Consider the following 12087-nt stretch of genomic DNA (forward strand, 5'->3'; position numbering starts at 1 on the left):
CTGGGATGCACTAAACACATTTAGTGCTAGTGGCTTTGTGGCAGTGTTGCCTTTCAGTTTAGGAGAACTTTCCCAAGCATCAAAGTCTCTGTAAGCCAGTGTGAAGGCAGATGGTATGGAGTTGTATAGACTCGCAGAAAGAACCTTTCTGTACCCACAGAGAGTTTTCCGTTTTATATTAAAAGATGAAACTCTTCAGGGGCGCAGATGGGCACTTTGCCTGCCCCAGCTCACCCCAAGAGGAAAAGAACAAATAATCAAAGTTTGTTTTGAAGTCTTAGGTTTTTTTTTTTTTTCCCTCCAGACAGGGTTTCTCTGTGTAGCCCTGGCTCACTCTGTAGACCAGGCTGGCCTCGAACTCAGAAATCTGCCTGCCTCTGCCTCCCAAGTGCTGGGATTAAAGGTGTGCGCCACCACTGCCCAGCTGAAGTCTTACGTTTTTGTTATTAGAAGTCAGGCGTTAGGTATCTTCCACTTTTCAGTGTGCTTTGTGCTGTGATCATGATGGGATTGGTAATCACTGAGGGCCGGGCACTTGTTCTCCTCTGTCTCACTAGCACAGCATCATAGCCAGCCCTTCATGGTGGAGGGAGGATCTTCCTCCCTCTCCATCCTGGGGTTACTTCTTGGTCTCTGTACACTGGAAGAAGATGGACTGGGCCTCACTTAGCATGGGAGGACTGCAGAGTCTGCTCTGAGAGCCACACTGTCAGGTCTCCAAAGTAGAGCTTGTCTTGACCTGAGTGTGTGTGGGCCACACAGGGGAAGCAGAAGTGGTGTGGCTGCTGGGGCTGAGGCAGTGTTGGGCCATAGTTTGCTTTAGCACGAGAACCCTCAGAGACACAAGCCAGTAACCCCCAAAACAGGTGGCAGTGTTGGTGTCTCCTGACCCACACTGAAGCTCGGTGCTACTGCAGCCTAGCAGAAGACCCCTTCCTGAGGGACAAGAGGATGTTGGGTCATCATCTGGAAGAACATGAGAGAAACTGGGATCTTACTTGGTGTGGGGAAATGTACCAAGACTTCATGTTAACTTAAATATTGTTGGATTCTGACATTGAGTGTTGTGATGGAAGTTAGGAATGTGGACTTAAAACAAGGACAAGAGTGATTCTGAGACATAGGTAATTCAAGTGAGGAGACTCAGGTAGCAAGTGCAGTGCTGTACAGCAGGCGGTGCAGGTGTTGGCCATGTGGGGCATTCCTGAGCTCAGCTAACCCTGCAGTCATGCTCAGGAGTGGTCACGCACAGACTGTGCACTAAGACTTCAGAACTGTGAGCACTTAGCACACATGCTAGCATTGTGGGTTTGTTTGTTTGTTTTTTGACACGGGGTTTCTCTATGTAGCCCTGGCTGTCCTGAAACTCACTCTGTAGACCAGGCTGGCCTCGAACTCAGAAATTCACCTGCCTTTGCCTCTCAAGTGCTGGGATTAAAGGTGTGCGCTACCACTGCCTGGTACTAGCGTTGTTTTATGGGTATGGGCTTCTAAAGACGACCCAGATGTGTGTGTGTGTGGGGGGGGCACTATAAAGATGTAACAAGGTCTCATGTAAGCATTTTGGCAGAGACTAAGCCATCCACATGGAGGCTCCCTGTTGTTAGGGGAATGTTTACTGAGTAAGGAGGGATGTGGTCAAGTCTGTGTTCAAGGACATTGCTCGGCCCTTGTGGTTATTTTCTGTTTTTCTTTAGCCTGGCTCTCAGGGACTCCTGCCATACCCTTACCTTCCATAAATGGAGACTTAAAATATATGAGATTATGTATTTGTCATGTTTCTAAGTAGAAGAAAAAAATCCAGGACAAGAACATCCAGTAAGGCACCTCATTCCACTTTATTCCTGAAAACTGTTAACTATTCACTCTGAGTCTTGAAGCCTTTTATTTACTTATTGATTTTTAAAGATTTTATTTACTCTTTGTGTGTGAGTGTTTGCACATATGTATTTACACGACACCTGCGCTGTACCTGAGGAGGCCAGAGGGGGGCTGGAGTTAGAGTAGTGAGCCATCATGTCAGTTTTGGGAACTAAGCCCAAGTGCTCTAGAAGAGCAGCCGGTACTCTTATGCAGATTTTGAATGTTGGTGTCCACAGAGGGCAGGGGGTGACGTATCCCCTAGAGATGGAGTTATGAGCAGCATCATGGATGCCCTAATTCTTTGCTTTTTATTCTGTGCCATCTTTTATATAAAAAAAAGCTCCAAAATATGTTTGTTTGTTTACTTAGTGAAGATAGTCCTTCACTGAGGGAGGATAATCCAGGGGGAACCATGTTTGCGGGACAGGAGCAGAAGGAAGAGTCCTTCTATCTAACAAATTGGAGTTGTGGTTGTAACCTGTGTGAACTTGCTGCCTGGCTAGCTTTTGTGAAAGCTGGTTGACTTTTTTAGGCTTTGTGGCGTACACTTCGCAACCCCGCAGACAGCATCTCCCACGTGGCCTACCGTGTGCTTGGGAAGTTTGGTGGCAGCAACAGGAAGATGTTGAAGGAGTCCCAGAAGCTGCACTATGTTGTGACTGAAGTTCAAGGCCCCAGCATTACCGTGGAGTTCTCTGATTGCAAGGCTTCTCTCCAGCTTCCAATGGAAAAGGTAAAGTTGGGAGCTTCCAGGGAGATCTTAATTTGCTCTAAGAAGATTGATTTCAATATAAAATATGTATGTGAGCCAACTCTGGGGGAAGAACAGGAGTTATGAGGCAATCTGCTTGGTTGGGAAGGTGGCTTGCATATTGGTTGTAGGCCAGTGGAAGGGTGTTATCCAGGAGTTTAGGACTCTTGAGAGTAGAGTCCTTCCTGATTGACCAGCTCACCCGAACTCCTGGTCTGTTATGATCTTGCTGGGCCTTATTTCCAGAACCATTGAGAACTCAAGTGGATCTATAACTGTCTCTCATCCCTGGTGTCCCCGGATCTAGCTTTCTCCTGATTTTTATTCTAATTCTGCTGTTCTCTCCCTTCTGGCTCTTTGGAAATGAGTTAGTATTATACCTCTGTGCTTCTCTCTGTCTGTTTTTTTTTTTTCTGTGTGCATATGTATGCATGCAGATGTGTGGTGGAGCTGGTGGATGGCCTTCTCTCTCAGAAGTGAAAGCATCAGGAAGCCGTCAGTCAGGTTTCAGGTTAAGGGAAGACAGTGTGTGTAGAGCCATGGCGCATGGGCTTCAGACCTTGATGAGTGTGTGAGCTGACAGCCTGCCACACTGGACCCTGCAGAGCTCTTTGACTTCCTGGAGTCTCCCACTGGTCATTAAAACATGAAACTGGGGGCTAGAGAGCCGGCTGAGCACTTACTAGCATTTGCTGCTCTTGTGGAGGCCACTACCTCAGTTCCCAACATCCATGGTGCTTCCGGTAACTCCAGCTCTAGGGGTACCTCACGCTCTGCCCTCTGTGGACACCTACACTCAACATATACAGAACCTATAGACAGACACACGCATAGACACATAATTAAAAGTAAAGCCTTCCAGCCAGAGTTGCTGTGCACTCTTAATGTTATCTGGAGCCATGCAGCTCCTGACTTTCTTAACGGTCTCTGCTTTCATACCCTTGCTTGTGGTTGCCTGTGAGACTGATGCCCTCTTCAGTTTCCCTAGCAAGCAAGCACTAAGGCTGTGTGTGTGTGTGTGTGTGAGAGAGAGAGAGACAGAGAGACAGAGACAGAGAGAGACAGAGAGAGCGCGTGTGCGTGCATATGCAACTTTCAGCGCACACTGTACATAATGTGCTTTTTATCCTAGGCCATTGAAACTGCCCTGGACTGCCTGAAAAGTGCCAACACAGAGCCCTACTACCGTAGGCAGGCTTGGGAGGTGATCAGGTGCTTCCTGGTGGCCATGATGAGTCTGGAGGACAACAAGCATGCACTCTACCAGCTGCTGGCACACCCCAAGTATGTGTTTGGGCTATTTTCTGGGACTGGAACAGCTTGAAATTAGGAACATAAGTCACTCCCCAGGAGTCTGTTAGAAATGTGCCCTTTCAAATGGCCAGGGTGTGTATAGCTTACCCAGTAATGCACCATATAGCCTCTAGAGCACTGGTTCTCAACCTCTGGGTCATGACCCCTTTAGGGGCAAATGATTCTTCTACAAGGGTCACTCAAGACCATTGGAAAACACAGATATTTACATTATGGTTCATAGCAGTATCAAAATCACAGTTGTGAAGTAGCAGTGGAAATACTTTTCTGGTTGGGGGGCTCACCACAACATGAGGAACTGGATTAAAGAGTCATAGTTTAGGAAGTCTGAGAACTGCTGTTCTGGAGAAAGGGGAGAGACAACATGGCCATCCGTAGAAGACTTGGTCTTGGATCCGCTTCATTGTGTGTCTTGCTGTCAAGGAATCTAGGGTCATGTTTGTACGCTTGGCATGGCTTTTTACATTTTCTTCTTTTTGTGTTTAGAGACAGGGTCTCATTTAGCCCAGGCTGGTCCCAAACTCAGTGTGTGGCCGAGGATTACTTGAATTCTGGTTGCTCTCGCCTCTGGCTTATAAATGCCAGGGGACGGGTTTCTGCTGACAGGCCATGTCTCAGCCTGTGACAGACCTATGTTCATTCCCACTTCATCGTTGGTTGAATTCTTACAATTTGGCTTCATTTTATTTTGGAGGCAGGATTTCTCCGTATATTTCTGACAGACTTGGAACTTGTTACATAGGCAAAGCTCACCTCAAACCCACAGATAACCACTCATCTCTGCCTCCACAGTGCTGAGGTTAAGTTGTGTTTGCTACCATTCCTGTACACACACACACTCAAACATGAATTTAAACTTTATTTTAAAAAATGATCGATATTTTTCCCTGCTTGTGTGTGCATTTGACTGATTGTTTAGGGAGGCCAGAGAACTTTGAGGTCTAGGGTGGCAGTCATCAAGTCCCAGTAATCCTCCTGCATCACCCCCTCCCACTAATGCTGCTGTTATAGGCACATGTGGGTCCATACCTAGCTTTGTGTGTGGGTTCTAGAGATTGGATATAATGTCCTCCTGTCTTGTACAGAAGACATTCTTAGCCACTGAGCCATCCTTTCAGCCATGCAAATTTTTTTTTAGTCCAAAATTTAAAGTTTATTCACTACACTCTTGGGTGGCATTTTGCCCTGAGGTCTTTGCTATGCCTGCAAGCATTTCACAGGGTTTCTACTTTTGGTCAGCTTTTCAGAAACTTACCCCTCCCTTTGATTCTTGTTCTGATCATCACAAATGGCCTCCCCATTTTTAGTGTGTACAGGCTCATCATAGCTTGATGCCAGCATACAAAGAAGGGCCTCAAGTTTGAGGCTCTGGAAGCTTTGCACATTTCACATACCAGGCCTCAGAGGATGGAGATGGTCTTGAGCACCTGTGAAGAGCATGGCCATCCATTGCTCCTGCGCTGGCAGCGCCTTCCTCAGATGTGACAATAGTGCCCAAGGCATGCGCCTTTGTAGCAGTGAGAAAATAGCCTTTATTTCTCTTTTTAAAAAGGTTTTGGTGGTGGTGGCTTTTTTTTTTTTTTTTTTTTTTTTTTTTTTTTTTTGAGACAGGGTTTCTCTGTATAGCCCTGGCTGTCCTGGAACTCACTCTGTAGACCAGGCTGGCCTCGAACTCATGCCTGTATGCATGTCTGTGCATCTTGAACATGCCTGGTGCCCTCAGAAGAGGGCATCAGATTCCTCAGAGTGTTTGGGTGGCTATAAGCTGACAGGTGGATGCTGAGAACCCAGATCTCTTGCTGAAATGTGACTCATTGGTTATGAGCACTTCCTGCTCTTGATGCAGACCCAGGTTCCATTTCTGGAATCCACATGGCAGCTCAAAGTCTTATGACCGCAGTTCTAGGGGATCCACTGCCCTCTTCTAAAACCAAGCATGCACATATTATATACATGTAGGCAAAACACACAAAAACAAAAAGTTTTTAACAAGCGCAGCTAGTGATTTTTGACCACTCAGCTACAGCAGCAGCCTTGACCTAGAACACAGAAAACAGTGCACTGACCACCATGATTCATAATTCACCCCCAAATCTGTATGTGTTAGGGAGAATGTCATTTGCTATCTCTTGAAACACTGGCCATAAATGTTGAGAAGGTAAGGTTCATATACGGTACCAAATGCTGCTGAGATTGGAGAGAGGTGAATTTAGGTCACTCTCCATGAGAGCTTGTCTGGACTGAGACACTGGGAGTGGTGACGGGTGTAACTCTGTCTTCCAGCTTTACAGAAAAGACCATTCCCAATGTCATCATATCGCACCGCTACAAAGCACAGGACACTCCAGCCCGGAAGACATTTGAACAGGCTTTGACTGGAGCATTCATGTCTGCAGTCATCAAAGACCTGCGACCCAGTGCCCTGCCCTTTGTGGCCAGCTTGATCCGCCACTACACCATGGTAGCAGTGGCCCAGCAGTGTGGTGAGTTTGGGGCTTATGGGAGCAAAGCCCATCAGGACAAGTTGTTGTTGTTTAAGAGAGGCTGAGAGGGAAGCTTTTTCTTTAATGGCCTTCATCATTTTGGTGGTGAGAACTGTGGAAGTTACTACCATGTTCTGTCCTGTGGGTTTGGGTATATCAGGCAAACTGTAGGCAAAACAAAAATGATGGCTATAGAGATGGAGATGCTCAGTGATGAAGTTACTCATTGCCAAGCCTGAGTTCAGTCCCCAGGGACCCAAATGATAGGAGACAACCAACTCTACAAGTGTCCTCAGACCTCTACATGCAGGCTCCCGTGTGCATACCCTCACACCCGCACAGACACACACAAAGAGGTGCATGAAGTTCACATTAAAGCATGATGGTTTCTGATATTCCTGTCTCTAGTGGTGTTTTCCAAGGCCAGCCTGGTGCCTGTGCCACCCACTCTGCTGCAGCCAGCTCCTGACACCCTCTTTGCAGTTCTCATGCCTGCCCATTGTCGTTACCCTAGGCTGTCACCCAGATAGTTTTTATGCCTCCCACTCCTGAAAACCTGCTTTTATAAAACACAGTAGACATGTCTGTGACCCTGACAGCTACCACCAAGTTTCCATGTCTCTTTCCAGAAGCCATCTCCCCTGCCTGTTTTACCTCAGAGCCCCAAAGCCCTGGGTCAGCAGTGATGTTGATGAACTCTGGCACAGTCAGAACTGTTCAGACAGCTGACACCAGGTGTTTCCTGGGCTTTCTTTGTGGTGACTTCAGAGTTAATCTTGGTAACCTCTATGTGTTCTATGGCTGAGCACCCAAGAGACATTGCTTTCAAGTTTCTCTGCTTAATAGTAGCGTGACCGACTGTGTGTGCTCTGGGGTATAACTGTCTCTTGCGTTTTTTTGTTACTGTCTGAAATGGCTGCATTAAGGCCCATCATTCTCAGGCTGTAGCTGATTAGTGGTATTTTAAGAGATACTTAATTGTTCTCATTTCAAACTAGTACATCTTTGAGGATTTTGTTTGTTTGTTTGTTTTGTTTTGTTTTGTTTTCGAGACAGGGTTTCTCTGTGTAGCCCTGGCTGTCCTGGAACTCACTCTGTAGACCAGGCTGGCCTCAAACTCAGAAATCCACCTGCCTCTGCCTCCCAAGTGCTGGGATTAAAGGCATGCACCACCACTGTATGGCAAGTTTTTAAACATTTATTACTGCCGTGGTTATGTGTATATGAGTGTAAGCATATTAGTGCCATGATGAGATTGCAGAGGTCAGAAGTTAGCTTTTCAGGGTCAGTTCTGTCTTCCCATTGAGCCTTGGGGGATTGAATTCAAGTCATAAAGCTTGTGCTTTTACCTGTACGGCCATCTAGCCTGTCAACGCCTCTTTTTTTCTTTTAATGGAACCTAATACCTAATTGTAGATGAATAGAGCTTTGAAGTACTCACTCTCCTACCTGGATAGGTCTGGGCATACGGATGTGTATCGTCAAAGTCTGGCTTACACATGCTAGGGCTCTGTATGTGCTTCCATGCTACTGAGTTAGCTATATGCCCAGCCTCAGTTTTGAGCTTTAACTGAAGTAATTGGAAAATGATACAATGTATTTTTGGAAGTACTCAGAAAAGTGCCTTAATGTGAATTAAACTACATGGTTTTCAAACAGCTGCAGTTTTATGGAGGTTAGTTTGAAGTACTGGTTCTGGGGCTAGGGAGACAGCTCAGCGAGTTAAGGGTGCTTGCAGATAAGCCTGGGAATCTCAGTTCAGTCCTTAGAATCTACACAGAGCAAGAAAGGACCAACTCTTGCAATTTGTCTTCTGACCTCTTCATATGTGCAGAGGCATGTGGACCATGTCATGTGCATGCCCACATACAATCTACACATGTACAGATTAATAGAGTGTAGTTAGAGTATTAGGAATGGCTTAACCCCAGGGGAAATGAAGCTGATTTGTAATCAGATGCCACTCATGCCTCCATGAATGACCTCTGCTTTGTCGTATGCCTGCTTCCCCTCTTTCCAGGTCCTTTCTTGCTACCTTGCTACCAGGTGGGCAGCCAGCCCAGCACAGCCATGTTCCACAGCGAAGAAAATGGGTCCAAAGGAATGGATCCCTTGGTCCTTATTGATGCAATAGCGATCTGTATGGCTTATGAAGAAAAGGAACTGTGCAAAATTGGGGAGGTAGCCCTGGCTGTGATATTCGATGTGGCAAGCATCATCCTGGGCTCAAAAGAAAGGGTAAGGAAGGCCGAACAGTTTGCAGGCGTTTGTTCTAGAAAGGGAGCACTGACTTATTCTTGGCTTGTTTCTCTCCAGGCGTGCCAGCTGCCCCTCTTCTCCTACATTGTGGAGCGCTTGTGCGCCTGCTGCTACGAGCAGGCCTGGTATGCAAAGTTGGGGGGCGTGGTGTCCATTAAGTTTCTCATGGAGCGGCTTCCACTCACATGGGTTCTCCAGAACCAGCAGACCTTCCTCAAAGCTCTGCTCTTTGTAATGATGGACCTGACTGGAGAGGTAGGTCATGGGTGGTCTGGATGCTCAGTGACACTACTTGCAAAGAGCTGATCTGCTGTAGAGCTCTTGGTCTCAGACACTCTGCTAGCACAGAAGTTTGGTACTTGAATTCCCAATAGCATCTTTAGTACAGAGACAGCTCCTAACTCCTGTATGTTATCTCCAAATTCCTTCCCTGTTACCTTGCTTCAGAGTGGATCTGAAGGGAATGCTGGTTTCAGGGTACTGCAGAGGTCCTTGCTTCCTTGTTTTTGTTTATGTGCTTTATTGGATGAGGACTTGGCACAACATGAGTGTGGAGAGCAGAGGACAACTTGTGGGAGTTAGTTTGTAGGGATCAAACTGGGGTGCTCAGGATGGGCAGCAAGCTCCTTTACCCACTGAGCCATATTGCTAGCCCAAGATATATTGTTGTTTATGAACCCATGTGCAAATCTAACTCATCTTGGTAGAATCTGGTGGGCTTGCCAGGATGTGTGGTTAATGCCAAAGTCATGTCCAGATGACCTTTATGAAGGCAAACAGGAAGTACATACAAGGAGATAATTTTGACCCTAAAGTGCCAAATGGATGCTATATAGTGTTTCTCCTTGAAGCCGGCACAGTGGCCATGAGCTCCCTCCTCCCCAAATCTATGGAGATGTGGGTAGCATCATCCTGCACTCCTTCCCCCACCTCCAGGTTTCCAATGGGGCAGTCGCCATGGCCAAGACCACCCTGGAGCAACTCCTGATGAGATGTGCAGCACCTTTGAAGGATGAGGAGAGGGCTGAGGAGATTGTGCTGGCTCAGGAGAAGTCTTTCCACCACGTGACTCACGATCTGGTTCGTGAAGTCACCTCCCCAAACTCGACTGTGAGAAAGCAGGCCATGCATTCGCTGCAGGTCTTGGCCCAGGTCACCGGAAAAAGTGTGACAGTAATTATGGAGCCACATAAAGAGGTAGGATTCTGACACATCTGGGCTCTGTGTTGCTTCAAATATGAGTTCCAAGTACTTCTCAGTTCATGGTTCCTTTTCAGAGGGCTGTTGCATGTGTTCTTTGGAACCTTCAATGTACAGATGCCAGTGTGTGCCCACAACTATTGATAAGAATAGAAAGAAGGCTGGTTTCCTGGGTGTGTGTCATCGTGTGGGACTTGTGTTCTTCTGGGACTTGTGTTCTTCTGTGAGGTCATTCTGTAGTGTGACCAAGTCTCTAGTGCACTTCTAACGTGTGATGTGTTCTCCCCTGGTGAAAGTTTAGGCCTCTGTAATGACTTTGTGTCATGGTTTTTACATTGGCTACTGTGGAATATAATGATGAAAGGCCTTTGCTCTTTGAAGAACGTCCGACGAGTGGCACCCCTCCTTGCTTTTTTCCAGGTCCTTCAGGATATGGTCCCACCGAAGAAGCACCTGCTGCGCCACCAGCCCGCCAACGCACAGATTGGCCTGATGGAGGGCAACACATTCTGCACCACGCTGCAGCCTCGGCTCTTCACGATGGATCTCAACGTGGTAGAGCACAAGGTGTTCTACACAGAGGTACGTACGCTATGTGAGGCATGGGCGTTGATGACTAGCCTGCACTTGAAGTCAGGTAGCCTTCAGAACAGGCTTGGCAGCTGTTTGTCCCCAGGAGAAGTGGGATAAACTAAAAGTTGCTTTTTTTTTCTCTGACAGCTGCTGAATTTGTGTGAAGCTGAGGATTCAGCTCTGACCAAGCTGCCCTGTTACAAAAGCCTCCCATCACTTGTGCCCTTACGAATTGCAGCATTAAGTAAGTGCATGCCAGCGTGAGTCAGCTTGTGGAGCATAGGATGGTCATGCAGAGGGGGTGGTGGCCTTCATCATACACTAAATGCCTAGTTTTATATGGTTTTTAAAAGTAGACTCAGAAGTTGTGTTGGTTGTCAAGTTGTACCGGCATTGTTAGGGTTTAAGTAGTTTGACTTTAACAAATGGGATTTTACTTTGCAGTGAATGTGGCTCTGTGACACTTGAATCAGATTTCTGGTTTAAGAGTCTTGTCTTACCACATAGAGCCATTTCCATCAGACCCTGGTCTACCTTTTTTTCGTTTTTCTTGACTTTTTTGAACATAGTTTTGCTGTGTAGCCCTGACTATCTTGGAACTCACTCTGTATACCAGGCTGGCCTTGAACTCAGAGATCTGTGTACCTTGGCCTTCTGAGGGCTGAGGTTAAAGGTGTATGCCACCCAGCCCAGCTCTTTTGTCTTCTTGAGGCAGCTAACAGGGGGAAGGGTTAGTGGTTTGTGATTAGTAGGATCCTTTAGAGAGGAATATTATTGAGGGGTTTCTCAGGTGAATGATAAAAACTATGTATTTTTCTCTCAAAAGATGCTCTGGCTGCCTGCAATTACCTACCTCAGTCCAGGGAGAAAATCATTGCTGCTCTCTTCAAAGCCCTCAACTCCACCAACAGTGAGCTGCAGGAGGCTGGGGAAGCCTGCATGAGGAAGGTGAGCTCGTGAGCCTTGTGTCCTGTGCCTGGGGTCCTCAGGCCTGTCTGGCCAGCACACATGGAGCGTGGCCACTCTGCCCTCGTCACACTGAGTCTTGAAACACAGTAAGGCTGAGCTCCAGTCCCATCAGCACTCTCTGGGAACCTGAAGTTAATGCTCCCTTTCCCCAGGGCAAACTGCCACCGGAGTTGATTGTGAGTCTCATTCTGTTACACCGTCTGCCTCCTGTTTCTCTGTGTGACTTACCTTTCTTACTAGTTTTTGGAAGGTGCCACCATAGAAGTAGATCAGATTCATACGCACATGCGGCCTTTGCTGATGATGCTGGGAGACTACCGGAGCTTAACACTGAACGTCGTGAACCGGCTGACCTCAGTTACTCGCCTCTTCCCAAATTCCTTCAATGATAAGTTTTGTGACCAGATGATGGTAAGCTAAGTGGGTTTAAACTTACTCCACAGTGCACTGGACAAATGAGGCGGCTTATAGACGTAAATAACATTCATATTGCTAAATTCAGAAGGTGGGTGGGTATGTTGGTATACTCCCCTCTTGGGAGACAGAGACAGGTAGATTTCTGTGAGCTTGAGGCCAGACTGGTCTACATATAGAGTCCCAGGCCAGCCAGAGCTACCCAGGGACCCTGTCTCAAAAAATAAAACAAAAAAAAAATTCAAAAGGCGTAAAAGTACT

At 46.9% G+C, this 12087-nt stretch overlaps 1 protein-coding gene across 15 annotated transcripts in view; it reads left to right on the forward strand.

Moving 5' to 3' along the window:
* Trrap (transformation/transcription domain associated protein) overlaps nt 1-12087 on the forward strand; it is a 95328-nt gene that overhangs the window by 29307 nt on the left and 53934 nt on the right. For all 15 annotated transcript variants that reach the window (XM_031338679.1, XM_031338687.1, XM_031338684.1 and 12 more), the window contains exons 21-30: nt 2396-2596; nt 3747-3898; nt 6212-6411; nt 8432-8649; nt 8728-8925; nt 9607-9867; nt 10291-10452; nt 10591-10687; nt 11270-11391; nt 11653-11823. In XM_031338679.1, coding sequence (XP_031194539.1) covers nt 2396-2596; nt 3747-3898; nt 6212-6411; nt 8432-8649; nt 8728-8925; nt 9607-9867; nt 10291-10452; nt 10591-10687; nt 11270-11391; nt 11653-11823 — 1782 coding nt within the window. The remainder of the gene's footprint in view (nt 1-2395; nt 2597-3746; nt 3899-6211; nt 6412-8431; nt 8650-8727; nt 8926-9606; nt 9868-10290; nt 10453-10590; nt 10688-11269; nt 11392-11652; nt 11824-12087) is intronic.

Source organism: Mastomys coucha, unplaced genomic scaffold (genome assembly GCF_008632895.1).
Source record: "Mastomys coucha isolate ucsf_1 unplaced genomic scaffold, UCSF_Mcou_1 pScaffold22, whole genome shotgun sequence".
Classification (NCBI taxonomy): domain Eukaryota; kingdom Metazoa; phylum Chordata; class Mammalia; order Rodentia; family Muridae; genus Mastomys; species Mastomys coucha.